This window comes from Varanus komodoensis, unplaced genomic scaffold (assembly GCF_004798865.1).
Source record: "Varanus komodoensis strain SLA01 unplaced genomic scaffold, ASM479886v1 scaffold20_1, whole genome shotgun sequence".
Classification (NCBI taxonomy): domain Eukaryota; kingdom Metazoa; phylum Chordata; class Lepidosauria; order Squamata; family Varanidae; genus Varanus; species Varanus komodoensis.
In genome coordinates, this window is record NW_025335587.1 from 12,820,194 (window position 1) to 12,843,380 (window position 23,187).

Below are 23,187 nucleotides of genomic sequence, written 5' to 3' on the forward strand. Positions count from 1 at the left end.
ATCTGAGTGCAACTCTAAACTGTGACCTGCAAACTGTCTTTAAACACCCCGTATGCAGCTCTGTTCTTCTCATCCAACCTTCCCTGATCTGGTGTCCTCCAGTTGTTCTGGACTGCAAGGGATTCCATTTTCAGCCAGTGCTCAGAAATGCTGAAGGCTGCAGTCCAAAGCCTCTGGAAGGTGTGAAGCTGGGAGTGGGTTGGTCCCGCCTGTTGCAGGAAAAACAATGGTCTTGTAGCACATCAAAGGCTAAAAAGGGGTACAAGGAGAGGGAGCCAACTGGTCTTCCCGCAACAGAGAATTCCAGAACTGGGGCACCACCACTGGGAAGGCCCCGTTGCACATACCCATGAGCTGCACCACTTTTGCTGCTGGAGCATGAGTTTAGCCTCCTCAGAAGGCCAAAACGTAGAGGGCAGTTTGTATGGGCAGAGACACTGCTTTTGATCCTAATGTTACTTGACTCCTGGGCGTACAACAGGAAAACAGTTTTGAGAACTTGGCGAAAGGAGTGCAAACTGTGCCAAAAAGGATGGCCGATTTACGAGAACTTTTAAAATGGTGAATGGAGTTTTAGAGTGTCCCTTTAAAAAAGCCCAGCTATTTTAAGGTCTCCCAGTAAAGGAAGTCCTGCTGTCGCTGAGCCAGATGGCTCATGGGAGGGAGAGGGAGACGCCATGGCCGGAGACTTGAGACGGGAAGCCCCTTCTTTGCTTTTCTAGTGGGGAAAAGAGCAGGGTCTGTCAGTGGGGGCGGGGGATGAACTGCGAGAAATTTATCGGAAGGTCATCCACATGGCGGCACCAAGAATGGCCCGTGGCCCTGATGAGCAGAGTTCAGTGCAAGCGCTTTTCCTGAGCTGGGGCCTCTGGGCAGGCAGTGCATGATGGGGCCTCCTCCATGGAAAGCAAGAAAAACAGCGCCAGCTTCCTTGCATGTGGAACTCCTCAACATCCTTAGCTTCTTGGGAAGAAGGAGTCAACCCCCAGCCGTCTGTCCATCCGTCCATCTCTCTTCTTGTACGTTTGTGTGTGTTCCAGGTTGGAATTCACATGTATGTTCCAAAACCTGCGTACACACATGGATCCCAGGCTGAGGCTGCCTTCTGAACACTCGCACGAGAACAGGGCTCCAAATGCAGAGCAATATTTGGCTTTGACTGCCAGCGCCTAGCACTGTGTACTTACAATATTTACTATGTAATGGTTTCTATGGGTATAATTTGACTGGGGGAAAATGGTTCCAGTTGTAATGTATGGATAGCTTTGTCACATAATAATTTTTAAAAAGTGAGCATGGATAACTGGGGTAAACAATCGTGTGTGTGTGTGTATGTGAGAGAGAGAGAGAGAGAGAGAGAGTTTTCAGTAGTGGCGCTTCCACGGTGCAATTCAGAGCGGCCACGTCTGGTGTGAGTGTCAATGTCTTTTCTGTGTCAGGGGCTTTTAAACTCTATGTTCTGCTCTCCTCCCCACTGGCCTGTAGGCAGAAGTGAGACGCTGCATGGAAGGATTTGCCATTTCCTATTGATCATGGCTATAGCAGCCCAAAAACCCATGTGCTGGAATCACATTCATTGCAGAATCACAGAATGGTAGAGCTGGAAGGAGCCAGAGGGCCATCGGGCCCAGCCCCCTGCTCAGGGCAGGACTCCTGGTTGAACCAGCCCTCTGAGATGGCCGTCCAGCTGCATCTTGAATGCCTCCGGGGCGGGAGAGCCCACCACTGCCCTAGGTCTTGGGTTCCATTGTTGTCTTACTCTAAGTCAGGAAATCTTTCCTGTTCTCTAGCTGGAAGTTGGCTTCCTGTAACTCGAGCCTGTTATTCTGTGTCTTGCGCTATGGGATGATGGAGTCCCTGGCCCGCCTCTTCTTGACAGCCTTTCCAGTCCTTGCAGAGCGCTATCCTATCCCTCCTCCGGCTTCTCTTCTCGAGGCTGAACAAGCCCAGTACATAATCTGGGGCAGAACGCTGCATTTGAAAAGCTGCCCCGACCTTCTGTTTGGCACCGAATATCTGAAAGGGTTCCTACAGAATTCTGCATGTTGCTGAATGCCAAACAATTTAATGCATTCCTTTTATCCCCTCCCTGAGCACAAGCTGTTCCTGAATTATCTTGGCAAGGTGTTTTCTTTCTAGATGGTTAACTGACAGTCCTTCGGGTGATGGCTTTTTCAAAAGCCACAGGGCAGGGGACCAAAGGTTGGCTGCTCAAAATGCTTCCTTTGAAAAAAAGGAAATGTGTGCTTTCAGAGATCATCCGCAGAGCGGTCAGCGTGACCCAGTTCGGATGTCGCAAGTGCAAGCCAAGCCAGGTCCGCCTTTGCCCTCCTCACCACTTCATGGAAAGATTCCTCCTTCCCTTTCGGATACTCCTGGCCCAACTCGTCTTTGTACATACATTGCAACCACGTGACTTCCAAAAGTGGCCGACCATGATAAGGACATTGCTTGGAGAACTCGCGTTTAAACCATGGCTTCACGCCCTGTAGGCAAGACCGCTGCAGCAAACATAGGGTTAAAGAAACCCCGGAAGTGGAGGAGCGGAACCTGCACGCGAGCCCATGGATGGGAGCAGCTGGCCCCAGCCTGGCTCTCTCCAGAAACGTTAGATCGCACCTGCCCTTATTCCCTACTGGCATGGCCAACGCACATCTGCCCACCCACATCTGGAAGGCATCCATTTGGATTAGCACATTCATGAACCGTAGGCGGCGCCTCACCTTCTTCCCACGCACCTAAAATTCTTCCTAAAAGGCCGTTGACGGTGGAAGAAGGCCCTGCCGTGCGGCCAGGTTCACCTGGGGCAGGACCCGTGGTCTTCCTAACCGCCCCCTCCCAGAATTCTTCCCAGCAGCCTCCATCCGGGGTTACATACTGGTGTGAATGGCAAACAGGGCGTGGAAGAGACTGATGAGAAATAACGGCAGAAGGTTTGACGTGCATTTGGCATCCTAGGAGTCCAAGCTGCCATGTGGGTTTCTCGTGTTGACCTTTCTAAGGAAGAACCGGAGACCTTTTGTTTAGTTCAGGAAGCTTTTGTTTGTTTTTTGCTTGCTTGCTTGCTTGTTTATTGCATTCATATACCACCCCAATAGGCCAGAGGGCTCTGGGTGGTTTACAAGCATTAAAACCCCACCAATCCTAAACAAATAAATAAATTGGCTCCACCACGACCAAGTATAAAATAACATGGTTAAAATGAATTAAATAATAAACATGCCATTAAAATTAATTAACTTTAAAATATTGGTCAAATAAAAAGGTCTTGACCTGGCGCTGAAAAGCAGATAATGACGGCGCCAGGCGGACCACTCTGGGGAGCGCATTCCAGAGTCCAAGTAGGTCAAGTGCGTGTGGGATTTGCTGGCACTTCGTTCTCATGGTCTTTCACAAAAACAGGTTGATTATTTGCAAAGTTTAGGAAAACGTACAGAAATGCAAGCTAATTGGGGATGGCTGTTTTTCTTGGAAAAATGGTGGGCAGTTATTTAATTTCCAAGCCCATTTGCAGGCTAAGCCCATGTCTGCTCCACACAGATTTGTGTCTCGGAAGGGAGAGAGTAACACAGCGCCTGAAAACCAAATGTGCATCCAGGCCATGTGCCAAACAACCCGTGTCCAGCAAGAATGGAGAGTGACAATGGGAAATGCTTGCATGCCTCGGACGGCTTCTGCTTGCACGATGCGCCATGCGTCTCCCCCTCTCCTCCTCCCTAAATTGCATTTTCATCTGACGTATGTCTCTCCAGCCCTTAAAAAATGAGAATCGACCATGATTCCCGCCAGTCTTGCCTTCTGGTACACGTTTAGACACTTCGAGGTATTCGAATTAACCCCAGCCAAAATTGCACAGGGCTCTGTGTCTGCATTTTGATCCTCGTCATCCTTGCCTTGCGTGAAGGGGGAACGCTGCACAGATGCTTGCTGATTGCTTTGCTGCCGCCTCTCCGAAGGTGTCTCGGGTGTGAAAGGTCTGGAAATCATACGTGGGAACAGCACCGAAGCAATCTAGGGAGGTTTCACTGCCGCCTTTAGCAAGGCAAGGAGCACGATTCAGTTCCCTTTTCCATGGAGAGAACTCGCCGTTAGATTTCCCAAGCTTCCAGAGTGGCCAGGGTGCAATTTTGGCTCAGAGCGGAGAAGCCCACCGCCAGATTCCTCCCGTGCATTTGGGTGGGGAGGGGGAGAAAGCAGGCCTTTCTGTGCTGCCAGGGCCTGATGCATTTCTGCGTGGGGCTCGGTGCACAGGAGGCGAGAAAAGCAGGCCGGGGTGGGAATAAGTGGGAAGAGATTATTTTTGGAGATAAAGGCTCTGGCCGTCTCGGCGCCCGCCTTCAGGGAGTGCAGATCGATGCTTAGGCCTCCAAACAATCCGGGAGAGAGCGCATGGCGAAAGAGAGAGAGATCGCAGCCAGGCGAGTCCTCATTTTCCTTGTGGATGCCCCATTCCATCAGCTGTCAAAGGCACATGGTCTGAAAGCTGCCCTTTTCATCCCAGTGCCAATCAAGAAGCGGAGGAGAGAGAGAGAGAGAGAGTTCGAGCCGGGCTGCAGCCCAGCTTGGAAAGAACCCCGGCAAGAATTCCCGAGCTTGCTGTTGTGCTTGGCCCAGTCCTCCAAAGCGCGCCAAGCCGAAAGGAATTTGCAAATGCCAGTGCATCCGGCAACCTTCTTCCACATCTCAGGTGCAGCCCAAAAGGAGGTGGTTTGGAAACAAAGGGCTGTAAAGGCCACCCTATGGCTATAATCAGGGATGGAAACGAAATAATCAGATCTTAGATGGTCATGTTTAATTCATTTAAACCAAAGTGCAGCCTTGGAATGCAGAACTGAAAACTGGTCAATCAGGGCATCCGAATGATCTATACAGTCCCTAAGATGGGAGTTATCAGAGGGAGTCCCTGGGAGGTCATTGGGAATGGAGTCTCTGACAGTGATGGCATTAAGGAACCTGAGTTGTTTAGGGTCTTTTGATGGTAGCAATTTGAATGATTTATGCGCTAAGGAGTTGATGAAGGAGGAGGTATTCCTGGTCCAGTGCTGTGCTAAGGCAAGGCGTGCACAAGCCCTGAGAGAGGGGCCATACGCCCAAGCCGCGTCTCCAGCGTTACTCTCCGCTCGCTGGTCTCCTCTCCCAGCGTGTCTGCATCTGTGGATCACCCGAAGGAGAGGGCCTCTTGCGCTATATCCTTCACCGTTCGTTATATTTCCTAGTGCACTACCCGCCTTTAACGCCTCCTCCGATCCTGAGAAACCAGAGTTTTGCTGGCGGATGCTGATGCGCATGTCTCTTATCAAGTTTCTCCTTTTGCTCTCACAGCCAAAAAGAGCAGAGCTGGGGAGGCTGTGAAGGGGACACCGTCCTGAGTTATGCCTGGTCCGTCTTTTAGCATTATGTTTGATACGTCTGATTTAGGGTTACATTTGTTAGTCCAGTGTTTTACCTGGTGAACGTGTAATGGCCAGTGGCTAAATGCAGTGAACGGACTGACCGGAGGGAGGCGGCTCAGAAGAGGTTTGCTCCTTGCACGAGGCCTCCGAGTTCTGCTTTCGCGCGATGCAGCTGCTCAAGCAGAGGCGGCAGCCGTTGCAGGACAGGGCGCTGCTCGCCCCGCACGTGGGGTGTGAGGCTTGGCAGGCGCCCTGCAAGCACCGGGCCAGCTTGCCTGGACATCGGGCTCTGGGCTGTCGCCACGGGGAGCTGAGCCGAGGGAATCCGATAGATTCCCAACCCTGAGCGCGTTCCTCGCACCTCCCTGGCTGCAGCCCTGCTCTCCCCAAAGGAAGTCTGGCGTTTAGTCCCTGGCATCTCCGGGCAGGGCTGGGAAAGGGTCTTTTGCCTGGAACGCTGGGGAGCTGCTGCCAGCCCGAGTTGGCCATACAAAGCATTCGGGCTGGCGCTCCAGAGCTGTCTCTGGCAAATCTGGGTGTTGGTGGTGTCCGCTCGTGGCGAGAGGCGGCATCACGTTCCATTCCATACACGCATCGATCTCTCTGCCTTTCCTCCCCCTCCCCCTCCCGGAGTGTCGCTTCACACGATGCCTCTGTGTTGCCTTATCATGGAAGCCAAATCCCCTAACGACTGAAGGACAGCGTCTTCCCAGTAACCGCACGATCTCGTCTCCTCTTGAAATCAGCGGGTCCCTGGAATCGTCAACTGGAACCGGGGCGCACTGACCACAGGAGGGCTGGCGAACTGTTGCTCAGCCCATCTCGGGCATGGGCTGCCACACAGTGCCCATTTCAGCAGGCCAGCCATATTCGCCTCCCGGGCTGCTTCCTTTTGGCTTTTGCCTCAGAAGGAGGCCTTGCAGGGCCCGATCCCTTCGAACCTAGCGCTCTTCCTCCTGGGGTTGGACTAGGGCTGAGGTGGAGAACTGGGAGCCACGGATGGGTGATGTTGGACCGGGGCCAAGGCAGGAAGGAGACCTGAAAAGCGATGTGAAGATCCCCCCCAGAATCTGGCTCTCTCGTGCTCATGGGACTTTCCCCCGCACTCTGCCCTGGCCTGGGAAGCAGCCTGAGCTGAAATCTAGTTCGCAAAGGCTCGGGAATGCTAGCAGTTCTTCTCTGGGCAAAATTCTCCCTCCAAGTATGCGAAGCCCTCAGGCCCCACGCGCAGAAGCAAAGCTCGGCTTGCACACCGGGCGTGCAAACAGCCTGTGGTGCACGCACAGGCCGCCTCGCTTGTACTTGTGCCGCAGCTGGACTTGCTTCCCACCACTGGATGCCCATGCGGACGCTCGGCAGGAGCTTGGGATCTGGGCTGAGAAAATCCAACGGATTCTCACCCCCGCAACCAGGTTTCTCACACATCTCTAGGGTTAAGGAGCATTCCCGAACCAGGGAGAAGCCAAGCGCTGGGAATACCAGAGTCCAGGAAGTCACTCAGATAAGGCTTTCCAGGACTGGAAGCCCTGGTGCTCCATGCGGATGAACTAATGTTGAAGATGGAGTTCTGAGCATAGCTGACTCCCATAGAACTCAAAATAAAAGCTGCAGTGAATGAGGAACCCCATGCGATGGGCATAACGGACTGTCCCTTGGTGTAAGAGCTCAACAACGCGTCCCATCGGCATAGGAACCATTTGCTTCCCCTGCCTCCGTCCATCCGGGAGAGTCCAGCAACCAGCTTGGATGGACGGGAGCAGTCCATCAGGCCAGGCACCTGCAGCTCAGCGACCGGCCCTACGGGCTGATTGCGCGGAGAACGTGTCGCTCCTTAAACTTCCCTACAGTTCCACAATCCAACCTCTCTGGACGCCCCCTTTCCTGTGTGAATTCCTGCTCTGGACGAGCACTGAACGGCGGCCCCATTTCCCATTCTGCTGTTTCCAAAGCATATTTCGAGCGGGTGATTAAATTTTCTAGAGCAAAACCAACAGCGGGACACAACCCGGCGCCTGTTGAGGCCGAAAAGGGTCCTGCAGCTGCTGGCTTCCTTTCAGCCACCGTGTGGGAAGCTGAAGGATGTTTTCTGTCTCAAATGGCACCAGGTTGGGCCCTTCTTGTAGTGCTTCTGTGGGGCAGGGACCGATTCAACCGTTACGGGAATCCATGTGAGCTGATCTGCTTGCAGCCGGAAGAGGAAGCATCCTTTTGGATCATAATCGAATGGATCCAGCATCTCACAAGTGTCCCTGATGGCTCATGAACAGAGCTTGTTAAAGTTTTAATGCAAGCACAGCCCAAAGAACGGCAAGACTATTTTGTGTCGCTCAGTCCTTCCTACTGCCTGACAAGCTGCTGATTAAATATACATTAGTGGGTGGTTATTAGATTCTCCCTGGAAAGAATGGAAAGGAGCAAATAACGGCAACAAAGAAAGGAATGACAGGAAAGCGGAGGGGGGGTGACTCTAGGTCAAAATGCTTCTGTCGTCACTTGATTCAGAGCCCAGGGTGACGGCCCTCCACTGCTATCAAGTTATGTGTTATTCACGGCTGGATTGCAGCGGAGGTTTCTAAAAATGTGAATTCCCCCCCCCCCCCCATCCTCCTCCACTCTTGTGAGAGGTGAAGTGGGCTTTTTAAACCCTCTCTGAAGTTTAGGAATGACGGTGCTAATCCCTTGGGATTTTGTAAGGAGAGAGACAAGGGACTAGGAAGCAAGGAGTGCCTTGCGTGCGGAATTCCTTCTGGGAAGTGATGCCGTTTTGGCCCGGTGCTGAAATGATTGTGAGGAAGGTGCCAGGCAAGCTGCTCTGGGGAACTGATTGCAAAGATGAGGTGCAGCCACCAAAGAGGCCCTTCTATTCGCCATCCTCTTGCCTTCTTCGGGGGTGGCTCTTCCCGAAGGGCCTCTGAACCAATGTTGCCAGGTCGGAGTCCACTGCAGTGCTGGCTCCAGGTTTTGGGGAGCCCTCCATTAATCTCCCACTCAGTGAGTCTGTCTTCCTACAGCTACAATCGCCAGCTGCTGAAGAGGAAGAACATGTGCAGGGGCTTCTCAGGAGTGGCCCCCTCTGGGTCCAGAACCTCAGCAAGAACCCAGCCATGCTGGCCTTTGGTGCCAGCCCTGGGAGACCATTGTGTTGCCGGCTTCACTCCTAACTTCTGTGAAAAGTGCTTTGCTGAACTGCCCCATGCCTGGCCCACAATGCTCCAGCCCCAGTAGTCTGGGGGTATCCAAACTATTTGCTTATCTGCCCTGTTTGCCCTCACTTGTCCTGAATGATGCCATCACACAACCGAATCTGATTGGCCGGGCAGCCGCACAGTTCACGAGCTGGTCCATGATTGGGTGAGGGCCACCATGTGACTAAACATGGAAGAAGCAAACTAGCAGACCCAGACAACGAGAGCGCTCACCAGGATTAAAAGAAAGTGGATATTTGCAAAATATCTTGGGAGGACGTTGTGGCCTTGTTTGTCCTGGCAGAAAAATAGAGGAAAAAAGCATTTGTGGGGAAAACTGTAGCTACAAACCATCAGCAGTGGTGTTGCATTTTCATTTCAGCGTATGCTTTCTTGTTTCTGGAGTTAAATTAACCTGGAAGACCAGCAGGCCCAGGGAGAATGTTTTAATCGCCAGACAGGATTAGAATCAAAGACTGGGTTTGCTGGACATAAGAACCAATTATGGGCTGGTAACCCAATTCCCTTGTTTGCAGGCTGTCTAGCAACCCAACAGCTGGCTGGGTGTGCTGCCCCCATGTACAGGGGCAGTGTACCTTAATCTGGTTCCTAGTTGCTTGGGGACAAACAGGATTTGGCACGCCCTTCCTCTCTTCTTGCGAGTGTTGTTGATGGACTCAGCCAGATGGGCTCTGGGCCCCCTCCCTGCTTGCAATAACTTTTTCCCGACTTAAAAATAGTTCTGAAAGATGAAGAGTTAACTTTGCAATCAAAAAGATTTGCTTATTATCCTTATCTGTGCACCACTCCCTCTTTGAAGGGGTACATTTCCCAAAAGTCCTCTTTGATGCAATTACTCATTCTGGCTAAAGAGGAACAGAGAAATTTCCTTTGCAGAGTTTCCAGAGGCTGTTAGAGGAAGGTGTCCATCTCCAGGGCCAAAAGCAGGGGAGCTTTCGCAAGAGAACTCTTTCAAAAGGGCCGCGGTCTTCCCTGTGCCAGCTCTGAGCTATAACTCACGGGCAGAGAATCGGTTCTGCACGCGGAGGCTCCCGCTTTCAGTCCTGGAGGTTTTCCATCAGACGTGCACAACCTTTCCGAGCCCAAGGGCCGCATCTCATCCTTGCTGAGGTGACTGGGGCTTACACGCAGTTACGGGCACGGATGGAATTCAAACTGCCTGGACACGTTCCCACGGAGCCAGCAAATGGCAGCTCAGCCCTGTGTGTGTCTACTTAGGAGTAAGCCCCAGGGCAACCTCTTCCAGGCGTGAAAGGGCAGGAGACGGAGGAGGTCTTTTTCAGTGCCAACCTGGCAAACCCCTTTCTTGTCTCCAACATGGGATCGGAGAGCTGGGATTTAAACTTCAAATCCCATTAAAGTACTCTGATCTCTGATAAGAGTGGGTTTCCCGCTTAATGCTGAAGAAAACCTCAACCCATGTTTCTTCCACTGAAGGAAGAGCTCTCTTACCGGAGAACGGTGAGGCTGCTCAAAGAGGGCAATTCTGAGCGAGATAGGTGGATACGCTTGGCTGGCGTAAGGGCTGCTTGCTTGATCCGGCTGCAGTTCTGGTCCTTCTTTGCACTGCCTTGTGTGGATCTTCTGAAATGTTTCTCCCCGTTACCTGTGAAGGAGGCCTTTGTACCAACCCGGCTCGCCCTGAGGGGGCTTTGCAGCTGCGGGGGTGGGTTCAGTTCAAATCACAGGGTGGTCACGATTTCGCATCAGCCTCTTGCACAGCTCCTGCTGCCTGAATTTCTTGATTTATTCCGTAGAGCATCATTGCATAAAAATTCACAGGCCACTATTTAATGTGTGTAAAATGCAAAACAGCAAGACAATAAATTAACTTTAAAACATGCAATATGAATAATGGGTAAGACTGGAGATAAAATTAGGTTATGTATGAGCAGCAACTAGCTTGTCGCTGGTAGAGCTACTGTGGCTGAATAGCAAGATCTAACCCTTGGATAGCAGTGACTCTTCCAGGGTAGCAGGATACCGTCTGGGGGGGGGGGGGGGGCGTCCATCATGACCTCATAGTTCGTGGGACTCTCCCACAGTCACAACTAGGATGATCAACCAGTCCCCAGTTAAGGTTCCAGCACTGGCATCTGCCATGATGGGTCCGAATCCGGTTAAGCGCTGTCCAGTGTTTCTGAGGGAGGTCAAAGCCGCGGAGGCATTGTGATGGATCAAGCGCCAAATTAAGCAGAACTGGCTTTAAAATTGCCCGCCCCGGCCCCCTGCTGTCTCCACGCCAAAGCCTTCTCTGACTAGTTGTTGTCCGAGTTTCCACAGCGGATCCCGAGATCGAAGTATGAAGATTCGATCACAGCATTTCTCGTGTACAGGTAATCATCGGTTTGTCTCGCATTTCTGCCACTCCCTTTTTAAGGCTAATTGCCTTCTAAGATGTCGGGGTGGTATGTTAGGTGGTAATGGCAGCCATTTGGAAAGTGTTGATTTATATTAATCTCACAGTGTGGTTAAGTTGGATATCCACTTCTGTTGTGTGTGCACTGTTTAACCATTCATGGCTTCAGTTTTCAGCCTCTGGATACACCAGAGCGAGGGCTGCATGGACAGTGTGATATGGACACCACTTCAGAGCCTCATGCAGGCCCTGGACCCAGCAGGCACCTGACATAACATTGCACTAGTCCTCAGTGTGGGTGCACACTTGAAATGTGGCTTGATGCCCAAAGCAGGGGTGGGGAACTGCTTTCCACCAGAGGGCCAAATTCAGCGTTGAGGAAGCCCTCAGGGGTAGGCAGATTGGAAAGCAAGCAGTGTGGCCGAAATTATGTATAATTACCTACATGTTGCAACTCAGAACTCTTGCAACTTGAGAGAGGCGGGTTTTGTTTTGTTTTTTTGTTTTTTTGTGCAGGGGGATTGTGCAAAACCTGGGAAAGGATCAAAGGCTCTGAACTTTTTGAGGGCCTTTGGAGAGTTGTCTCTCCGCGGCTGCCTTCACGGGACTCAGCAAGCCCCCTTGCATGGACGCCATGGCTCACGTTCTTTTCCCGTGATCTCCCAGGAGATGAGCAAGTGCTTTTCCATCCTCCCCACTCAGGCTTCCCACTGTTGGCAGGCATCCCATCAGCCCCTGCGCCTGGAATTCACTCCAAGGCGCGTCCCTCCGTGCCGGTGTCGTCTGCCTCTTGCTCGTCGGTCCACACTTGGGGGTTGGATGGCTGCAGAAGCAGGGTATAAATGCAGTCGTCGTCATGCATGTGGGTGGGGCCCCAGGTGGCCGTTTGCTGGGCGCCCCCTCTATTCTGGAGCAAGGAGGGCCGTTGCCAAGGGCAGGCCGCGTGCCAAGTTGGGGGACCTGGTCCATCGTTGCGTACGCTCTCCCCAAGGAACCCCTGGGAATATTCCGAGGCACCCAGTTGAAAGAACTCGGCCTGAAAAGGAGCCTGTGGCTCAGGCGTGCACACCTCTCTGTGTAAGGCCCCGATCCGTAGAAACAAGCAGGCGCAAGTCTCGCCACTCCAAGGGCAATTTTGAGCTTCGATTTCACTCCGGGAGGTGAAAAGGCCTTATCTTAAAATGTTTCACTGGGATTCCTCTCCCTTTCCTTGTCAAAGGCGCGCCACTAGTTTGCTTAGTTCTGTTCTGTCCAGCAAAGAGCCGCTTTGCCTTTCCTCACAGAGAAGCGTGTTGCGGGTCGAATGGAACTGGCAGGATGGAGGCACCGAGCCGGCATTCATGGCTAGCAGTGCATGAAGGAAGCTGTGGGGTCTGGAGAAGATGAACTGCTGCTTCTCCCTGTATAATTAAAAGGGAGCAATTTTTTCCCCGACCATGCACAGAAAAAGATCGGGGAGAGATCTGAGAGAGGCGCAGTCCACCTGTGCTGGGCAGGTCAGGCAGAAATAGATCTGAGGCAGCCATCCTATCCTGCCTAGATAATTAAACCTTTCCTGTCTCCTCACCACAACTGCACGGAAACAAACGTGTTTTCCATTTTTGTTCCAAAATATCAGCCCCCAAATCTGGCTCTTTTGGGGAGGAACCGTAAATCGGAAGGGTGGATAGATTCCCCTATTTTTATTCACCTGCCCTTTTGGATGGTATTTTTGGGTTGGCCAAAAGCTTGCCTGGTTAGGTGGAAAAAACAGGGCGGTTACCGGCCGCCCTTTTTGAAGATTACCTTCTGTGTGGCCCAGCTCTGGAAGTGGTTGTCTAGCCTGATGTGATGCTGGCATTTTTGGCTGTGGTTCTGAAACAGAATTTGGCCTTTGTGTGTGTGTCTGGGGGATGCTAGCAATGGCTTCTGTCTGTGGGTCTTTTCGAGAGAGAATCCACATGGGATGCGTAGTGAAGGGGCAGGGCTGTGCTGAGGCTCAGTGAGAAGGGCCAGGGCAAAATGGACTGAGGAGAGACGTCTTGAGCGTGCAAAATGCAGATATTCAACAATAGGAGCTTCCGGGGATCGGGGGGGGGGGGGGGGGGGCTCCTGCGTGCAAAGCAGGAGCTGCCCCATCAAATGATGACCCCGTTCTTGGTTGATAGGAGGAGGGGGGCATCTCTTGGGGGTGGAAAACATGCTTTGCATGCCAAATGTCCCAGGTTTTCTGCCAGCATCTTGAAGCATGAAAGTCCCCCCCCCAGTTATTGCCAGTCGGTGCAGAAAAATCCTCCCCGACAGCAGAAGCTTTCGCGGCAGCAAAAGAGCGCGTTCTAAGACTTCCGTTTTACAATGAGCGCGTCATGGCAATCAGAAGCAACCCCAGCCATTCGTTTTATGCCTTCTGGCGTGGTAACAAGTCTGATTAGTTACCGAATAGGTCGAATCAGTAATTACAACATCATAGCAGTGCTTCTTTGTTGGTCGTTTGGAAGCCAAGACCAGCGAAACCAAGTCAGTCTTCCCTGGGTAGAAATGTGGCAGGAATCCAGCTGGGGGTGGGAAGCCGCCGGGTGCCTTGGGCTCCGCTCCCTGGACCTCAGCCCGGTTTGCAGTGGCCCCTCGCCCCTCGCAAGTGCACCCAGCGTGCTCATGGCCCCCCCCCCGTGTCCTGCAGGCACCCTTTGGGCAGCGGGGGGCGTGGGCGCTGTGGGCTCTGCCTCGGGGCCAGCCACGGGGTGAAGTTCACGGATGCTCGGAGGACCGATCCCGAAAGGGTTCATCCCAACCCTGGCTGAGCATTAATAAACCAGACCCGCCTGCGGCTACCCAGTGACTGTGAAGTGTGACAAATGGACCTCTCGGGGGGCTTCACTCTGTGCCCCCGGTGCCGTTCTCGCAGCCACAGGCGTGGTGGCGGTGGCTTTCTTCCCAGCTCTTTGTTCCCTGCAGTTCTTGCTCCTGATCTTGCAGCCAGACTGACTGGTCACCGTGGCCATTCTCTAAGAAAGAGGACTGCTCCTGGCAGCTCCAGGCTACCATTCGACCTCCAGCAAAATGGCGCCGTTTTCCAGTTTCCAAAGAATTGTGCAAGAAAGAAAGGAATGAGAGTGGCGGCTGTTTGGAGGTGCTGGCACACCGGCCGAAGCCACCGCTTCGCCGAGGGCCCTTCCATGGAAGGCAGAGGGTGGTCCAAAGCTCATCTGCCCCTCGGCTTGGCCTTTGGGCTGTTCCAATGCAGTTCCCCCCTTTCTTTCCCCCAGATTTGCCCCAGGGCCTTCCTCTCGCCTTCCCTTCTCTGCAGGCGGTGATGCCTGTTTACGCCAGAAAATAAAACCAGGTGAACGGAGCTTTGAGCTGCCGAGAGTCGTCGCTCACGGCCCAACATAATTGCTGGGATTGATCTGTTCCTAACAAGGCAGGCTGGCAAGCAATCTGCCGGAGAGGCTCCCAGTCATTTTCTGAATTTGTTTGCAAGTCAATCAGCATCCTGATGCTCGTGCAGCATCAGGTCTCGTTCAGCGCAGAGCTGTGTCAGGCTTTGGTCTTATTATTCAGCCATCTGGGGTCGGCCATCTTCCTGCCGTAGCCCCAGAATTTCTTCCTTTGTTCTCCTCCTGTATTTCTCCCCTGCTCCTGCGATCATTTAGCTCTTTATGCCGCCTCTGTTGCACAGAAGCTTAAATCATCTAATTAAAATAGCATTGCTTTCAAACACAGGAAAAATAGATGATGTTAACCAGGTTTATTGCACAACAGCAGCAAATGACTTGTTATAATAAGGAAAAATGTATGCAGAGTTAAATGCTCAGATATCTAATTTCCTGATGGGGTACTGTTTGCATTCAGTTCCCTTGAGCGAGGTCTTTTTCATATGAATTATAAACAGCATCTTCAACCTCTCAAGCAATAATTACCTATTTGAATGGAAGACCGCAACTGGTCTTGTCTTTAAGAACTTAATTTCCATGTAAAAAAAAAAAGGTAATCTGTCTAAGCCCACGGTTTTACGGGGTTTTACGCTTCGGTCCTTTGTGTTCCTATTCAGGTGTAAGTACTATATGAGGTTCCATTGGTCCTACTCCCAAGTAACTGCAGGACAGCAACCTTAGTGGGTTAATCGGTTGATCTGATGTGAAGATCTTGCCCATTTGGGTTTTGTTTTTGGGGCCCTGTGCTTTTTCTGATTAGATGCTTTAGCTGTAAAAAGATAGAGTTCCAGAACACTTGAAATAAACACCATACAGCACAGCCTAGCAGTGCTTTCCAAGTGAAGTATTGAGATCTTACATTCCCCTGTGCAGGGATTTAGACAGAGTTGGTGGTCCCCCTTTTAATGCCAGAGATGGGGTGTGTCCCAAACCCTAAGCATGGATCCGCTGAACGAATCCTCTTGCTTCTTTGCATGGCCCCTGAAATGCCCTGAATTCTCTTGGCCCACTTCAGAACAGCTCATGAAGACCGGCTCAACCTCTTTCTGTTCTCTTTCTCCCCCTGCAGTTTTCATTTGCAGCTTCATGGTGGCTGCCCCGATTTTTGGCTATCTTGGCGACCGTTTCAACAGGAAGATCATTCTCAGTTGCGGGATTTTCTTCTGGTCAGCCGTCACCTTCTCCAGCTCCTTCATCACAGAGCAGGTAAGATAGGGTGGCGGGTGGTGGGCTGTGATGGAAGCGTCGTTGATTGGCTGAGCCAGGCAGGAGGAGAGGGAAACATTGTTTTGGTTCAATTGAAGACACAGTTTGTGGTTTGGACATTTCTAAGTCATTTGCAGAGCCCAAAATGCAGGCAATGCGTGTGTCCATTTGAAAATTGCACATGAAACAGGGAGCATACAACTTCAGATTGGTTTATCGGCACAGTTATATACACCTTACAACCAACCGATGTTTAATATTTGCCTATATTCTTCCAGTATTTCTGTATTGTCTTTTAATGTTTTGTTTTGGTCTAGTCTCTGACCATGATAAAGATTTATGATTACTCTTATTAAACAGGGAACTTCTTATAAAGACACAGCATTACGCTTTAATCAGTGAGAGAAGCTTGTGTACCTTCTCACAGGTGCACACGACTCGTTGTACATTTGGGAAAATAGGCACAAGAATCAGGTTGACAGATTTTCATGTCAAATGAAAAAGAAAGCTTGCAACCTGATACAGACGCGAGCTGGAAGGAGCTTCAGGATGGAATTTAGAGAACTTTGGCAAGACTGAGCTTTGCTGATTTATGTATCCCTAAATCTCCTAGCAGCCCCAGGTAGGGCTAGGAGAGAGTTCTGTATGAAACCAGTGACGAATCATACAGGGGAACCAATGACCTTCCGGATAGGGTTGCACTGCAGCTCCCATCATCCCTAACTATTGACTGGGGCTGATGGGAGTTGAAGTTCAGCACCATCTTGGAAGGGGACAAGCCCCCTTTCCTGATGAAGACAAGGAAGGTTGTTGGACCAATATAAAAAGCATCTTCTTATGTTTCCCATCACCAAATCTACTCAAACAGGTACAATTAATCCAAGATTAAAAGATTAAATTACATCGATGTGCATCTGAGCAAAACAGTACATCCGAAGAGGGGGAAAAAAACCTGCCTCTCATTTTCAGGTGCAATGGGATTTGTATGCTAGGTGGGGCCAGGACCTAATTTTGGCTGGCATGCAGAATGCAGCCTAGCCGCTTTTCCTCGACTTGCGCACCCTCCCCGTTCCCTGCCGTGAGCAGAAGGCTTTGTGTGTGTTGCGTTCGCCGTGTTGTGTGTGTCGACAGTCCATCGCGCTGTGAGGTCGCGAGAGGCAGCTGCCTGGGAACCAGAGCACCCGTGTTTTGAAACCTGCTGTCACGGAGGGCTAATTAATACATTCCTGGCAGGGTGAACCCAAGTTGGGTCACTGTTCCCGTGGATGGTTTCCTCCTGGGCGAGCACAGAGCGGGAGGAAGCCCTGCCACGCTTCAGTCACCTTCGCAGTCCGGCTGCATTCCAGAAATCGGCCTCATCCTGCCACACCTAGATCAGGAATGGCCAGCATGCCAGCCGCCCACCTGATCTCACCAGCGTGCGTGCCGTTTCCAGCGAGGGCGGGTGCCGTCTCACAGGGAGGGGAGGGAAATCGCCAATTATTCAGCCACCCAGGTGTCTTTGCCAGCACCCGTCGTGCTTGGTTTTATTTCTGTTGCTGCAGTGGGCCTCCAGCGGGGCTTCTCTGCTTGCGCTTCGTTCCCAGGTTGCTTATCTTCCCCGTGTTCATGGGAGTTCCCTCTCTCTCATCCTCTCTCACTGTGGAAAATGAGATCAGTCCCTTAGTTAAAATATTTCCATCTCCGTCTTTCTGCATCATAATCACAGAGCGGGGACCAAGCCCCTGTAAGTGACCTTCCAAGCCAGCTGCATGGCTCATGGCAGTTCATACCTGCAAACTGAATCACAATCCAGATTTTAAAGGCTGCAATCGTGAGGGCTGCCCGCAACTAGCTCAACAGGCCTTCACTTGGATGAAACCAAGGAACTAAAAAGGCCTTTTGGCCTGTTCAGAAATCTGACAATATGACAAAGCTGCCCTGGTTTGACGGCTCTGTGTATGCAATTTCTCTCTCTCTCTCTGATTGTCCAGGGTGGTTAAACAAGCAATAAACATCAAATATTTAAACATGCTCCAAAACAAACACAGAAACAGCAAATAAACATCAGTAACGCATACTAACAATAAAAGTAGCTCTTCAAGAACAAAAGCATGCTGTGAGCTATGCCTGAATTGCACTCAAATCATTAAAAGCTGTGCTGCAATCAGGTTTTTAATTAGCAGCCGAATGCATATAAACAGAGGGAGAAGGGCTGGATTGTTTTTATGATGGTTGCCTAGAACTTGGGCACCAACACCGAGAAGGCTCCGTCTGCTGTACTGTGAAGGCCAGCTCTGGTGCTGATGCGACTTGTTAAAAAGCCTTCCCTAAAGCCTGGCCAAGGACCAAGGCTGCTTCTCAGCTGACCTGATTGCGACGTGCCAATTTGCCTAATTATGCACTGTGTAGAAATAATATCTAGAATCCTAGAATAGTAGAGATGGAAAGGGCCAGAGGACCATCAGGTCTAGCCCCTTGTGCAGTGCTGTGAGTCACTAGAGGGATCCTAGAATGTGAGCGAGCCGCACAAAGCATGTTCAAGAACACAGATGATGCAGTCTGAGTTGGTAAAAACACCAGGTCGGAAAGAGGAGTTCAGCCATTCCACCCAGGTGCCCAAGACCGGTTTCAGTCCCTTTTGGGGTCCATATTATTTTTATTTAAGAACTGTATGCCCCACTCGGCAGGTACAAAGCTTCACCAAGCAGCTTACAGCATGTCAGATACCCTTTATTCCAATGTTTACTTTCACAACAGTCCCATGAAGCTGCTGCTGCTGCTGCTGCTTCTCCTTCTAGCACTGCCTTTATATTCCACCTTTTTCCCTCTTGCATGGAATCCTTGTTTGATTGCAAGGTTCTCCTCTCTGTTATCCCCACAACAACAGCCCTGTGAGGTAGGCCAGCCTTTGACTGACCCAAAGTCATCCCATGGGCTTTTTGGCTGGGTGGGGCCTCAAACCCAGTTCTCCCAATCCCAGCCCAGACCCCTTAACCACAGCACCACACTGGCTGTCTGCTGGCACCAGTTGAATTGCTGCCTGTCACATCTACAGAAGGACTGTGGGAGAGGGTAAGAACTTGCTTCGGTTTCATTTTGTGTTCGTCCGTTCTAGCCACATTCCAGCCACGGGACTGGGAAGCCCTCGCCTCTGCGGTCACTGCAGAGAGACAAACGGGCCCCACGCTTTCCGCTGGGGATGATGGAGTAATTTCTTTTATCTCCAAACCTCAAGGTAGGAAGTGGGAGTACACCCTGCGTGTGTGAACCACCACTTTGCTTTGTGGGGTTGAAACCTGTTTGTGCCTGCCGAAATGGGGGAACAACCGCACACACTTCCTGGGATTAAAAAACCCAGCAAAACAGTTATCTTCCTGAGCATGAGTCTGAGTGCTTCAACCTTTGCCAACCTGAGCATAACAGAAACAGAGCCAATTCTAAACTTTTCTGCTGCAGCCAGTTTTGGGCTCACTGATCCCAAGGCTTGGGGTGTGGATTTTATTTGGTGGCACCCTAAATGGGATATGAACCCAGTAGGGAGCACATTTAGCAGGGGTATCCAAACTTTTGGCCACATTGGAAGAAGAAGAATGGTCTTGGGCTGCACAATTATTTATTTATTTATTTATTTATTTATATTGTGATTTATATCCTGCCTTTTTCCTACAAAGGGCTCAAGGCAGCTTACATCATCTCTCCTGCATCTTATCCCCACAACAACAACCCTGTGAGGTAGGTTGGGCTGAGAGTCTGTGACTGGCCCAAAGTCACCCAGTTGGCTCCATGGCTGAGCGGGGACTTGAACCCAGATCCTCCGAGTCCCAGTCCCATGCTCTTAACCACTACACTACACTCGCTCTCTTAAATACACATTAAATACACAAAAACCAACGAAAACTAATGAGCAAAAAAAAAAAAGTCTGTGCATAATATTTGCAATATCCACCACCACAGATAAGCAAAAATGTCCTCACATAATAATGCTAATTATGTGACGCCCCATTTGGAGAGTCCTTTAAAATCATCGAGCAGGTCCCAAGTTTGCGATCCCTAGTATAGAAAACGAACATATCTAAGTAATAAAACTTCATTGATTTTTAAATATTTTTTATTATACAAGTAAAAGAAAAGAGGGCAACATAAAACTAGTGGGATATTTGACATTGCATTTGAGAAACTAAGGTGTCAGTATCTGGTTCGATGGAAGTAGTTGAAATTCTCAGTGAGTTCTCAAGATCCTCATCAGATACTTCGTTCTAATTTTACTCTTAGTGTGCTTCATTCTTGAAAATAGTCGCACACAGATGGAAGCTGCACACCGCCCTAAAACTGAAGCCACACATGCATACAAATAGCAAGAGCATGCGAACATTTATTTTATGTGACATCGCAACACAAAGTTCATGCTTGAGAACCACACAATCAAGTTCCAAAAAATCTCAGTGTTTTGAGTACATTTATGATTTTGTGCTGGGCCACATTCATAGCCCTCCTGGGCCGCATGCGGCCCGTGGGCCGTGGGCTGCACACCCCCGGCATAGAGTACCAACTAGACTGACCCCAGAGCTGCAGGTCAAAATTGGCACCCACATCTCATGTCTTTCCAAACAGAGAAGCCAACAGGAAGACTTCAACAGGAAGTTGAATTTGGCTTCCATGCTGGAAGATTTGTCCCATGCAATGTTGTCCTCATAACTTACAACGTACTTAGGGATGTCTGGATGGGAGGTGAGAATCTGATGGACTTCCTCAGCTCTGCCCCTGCGACTGCAGCCCCCTTCTCTGCCTGAAATCCACCTTGCCCCAGGTGGCATTCCTCTTCCTCATACGGTTTCTGTAGGTCTTGTGTACTTCATGCAAAGAATTTTGCGTTTAGCACAGAGAAGTATGTTCTTGGCATATTTTGCACCAAGTGTTGTGTGCTTGGCATTCTTCGCCCTAGTGCTCCTGGACGTTTGCAGACTTGATCTCAGCTCAGCTTGCTTCCCGGCCAGGGCTGCGTGTGGGAAAGAAATCCAGCGGGCGCGAGAGAGACCAATTCCGGCTGCTCTCCGCATTTGATGGGCACTGTGGATGCGCTCTGGGGTCTGGGTGGAACTGGAATGCTCCATTCCCCAAAGCTTTTCTCTCCCCTCACATGCAACAGCCAGTCTGCGTTCTGCCACATCCAGCTTTCGTTGGCCTGCTCCACAAAGATTTTTTCTGTTTCCACAAAGGCTGGGTTTTCCCCAAGGCTGCTGAGACCTGTGTGTGTGTGTTGCTACTTTGGCCAGCTTTAGATGCATAAAGTACAACTTGAAAGTTGGGCACGGGGTTCATTTCCCCTTTGCAGGGAACCCTGAGAAATCACATTTTTCTGATGACGGCACCACCTTGATATTTCCAACCACCATAAAACGGCAGCCCTGTGAATCCTGGCGAAGAATCAGCCATTTCAACTGATAATTTTGCAAATGGCTTGGAGTGCTGTTTGTTTGTTCACAAAACAACAACAGTTTATTTAACATGGCCACCAAAAGTGTACTTAAAAAACCACACATACAAATTATAATCATACACGTAATAGCTGCCGACGATTTTTAAGCGCCAAACGCGGATTAAAATAAGCATGCTATTAATGTGTGTGTTTTTATTTAAGTTAGCGACGATGAGACCATCCCATCAAGGGGACTCCAAAGGAGTGGGCCTCCAGCAAGGAAGTCCTGTTCTGGGTGCCCATCAACCTACATGCAGTTGATTATCTACTTTAAAAGGGAGGTGGGAGGCAGGATATATAACTGCAGTTTATAAAAAGTATGTGCAACATTCAGCTGACAGTAGAACTGGGGGTCACTGAACACATTTAATGTTTGCTAGATTATGACTAGGGACTGCAGGTGGCGCAGTGGGTTAAACCGCTGTGCTGCTGGGCTGGTTGATCGAAAGGTTGCCGGTTCAAATCTGCACAACGGGGTGAGTTCCCGTGCTCCATCCCAGCTCCTGCCAACCTTGCAATTCGAAAGCATGCAAATGCGAGTAGATGAAAAGGTGCCACTTCGGTGGGCAGGTAACAGCGTCCCTGCACCTCGGTGTTTGGTCATGCCAGCCCCGTGACCACGGAGACCGTCTGCGGACAAGCGCTGGCTCCCTCGGCCAGGAAACGGAGATGAGCACCGCCCCCGAGAGTCAGCCATGACTGGACGTAACATCAAGGGGAAACCTTTACCTTTTTAACCTTTAGATTAATACTGGTGAAAGAAAAAATGTTTTGTTGTGTGCATAACTAACTTAAAAAAATTATCTGCCACAAGATGGGCTGAAGGGCTGTTGGCACAGAGAAATTTGCAAAAAGGTTAGAGAAATTGTGGAGGTGAATAGGAAAGTATGTTGAGAAAGGCTGTTGAATTACATGCCAACTGTACATTACTGATGAGCCATTGCATAATCGGCTTTTTCTAGTGAATTGCATGGCTAAGAAGCCTAATCCAGAGTTGGGGGCAGGTTTTTTAAACCCTTTCTCTCCACTGAGCCACCATTCAGATTGCTTCTCCTCACTTCCAGTTTTCGCTGGGGAAGCCCCTGCTCACCACACTGAATGGTTCCCACCCCTTTAGGCAAATTCCCAGCCTGGGCTGCCCTGATACGGATTGGGACAATTTCTGGTTGTATGACTGGGCTTTCCTTAAGTTTGGCCCGAATTTGGGAGCTAGGTGTCCAGTTCCAATTGCCCAGGTTCCGGTTAGTTGCCTGCTAACTTGTTCACATGGGGAAAAGTCACATGCACGGTAGAATGTGAAATCCAGCTTTTTTCTTTCTTTGAAAAAAATGGAAAGATCTTGCATGGTTGTTTGAGTGTACCAAGGGCTGGGAAACCTTCAGCAAGACGGGCTATGAAGAACACAACTTCAGATGTGAAGGCAGAACGAAGATGCGTAGCAATGCTGTACAGAAAGACCCTTCTGTGTATCAGCAGCTATTGTGGAAGCAAAGCTGCATTTCAGATGAGGAAATGAAACCCATTTTTGGCGGCCTGTGATGTCGGAATGACCGAGAATCCCCTCTCTGCTTTCTGGGGAAGCATCTGTTGGTCCCGGGCGTCAAGGAGGGCTGTTCCACTGAGTGGCTGCAGCATCTCCAAACCGCAGGTCACCCAGTGCTCCTGGTGGAATTAAATTTGGGAGTGTGCATTGCCCAGGTGGGCTGCTGCTTTTAGGTTTAGCCCCCAGCATCTTCAGATATGGCCGGGAAAGAGAGCTCTCCGTTTGAAGACATGATGGCTGCTGCAGTGGTGTAGACTGGGGCAGAGAAATTTAGCTCTCCTGATGCCTTGGCCGTGGCGGCTGGGGCTGATGGAGTTGTAGTTCCAAACGTCTGGAAGGAACCAGGTTAGGGAAGGCAGATGCTGGCTTTATCGAGGTACAAAAGGTTACGTCCGTGCAGCTTTAAGTTCAAACAATGTTTGAATCTATACAATGTGCCAACGGGGCGGCTCTACTGGGCATTGTTTGTAGTGTTTAATGCAGTGCTTATGCATCGGTTGGCTTGAGCAACCTGGGCTGACGTTCTGTGTCTTGCCTTGAGCTCCCCTATCCGTGTGAGCCACGGGTGCAATCCGAGGCAGGAAAGGTCCCACGACACGCCTGTTGGCT

At 50.6% G+C, this 23,187-nt stretch overlaps 1 protein-coding gene across 1 annotated transcript in view; it reads left to right on the forward strand.

Annotated features, from left to right (window-relative positions):
* Positions 1 to 23,187, forward strand: part of SPNS2 (sphingolipid transporter 2) — a 113,910-nt gene that overhangs the window by 38,826 nt on the left and 51,897 nt on the right. The window contains exon 4 of the mRNA XM_044430365.1: positions 15,441 to 15,577. Coding sequence (XP_044286300.1) covers positions 15,441 to 15,577 — 137 coding nt within the window. The remainder of the gene's footprint in view (positions 1 to 15,440; positions 15,578 to 23,187) is intronic.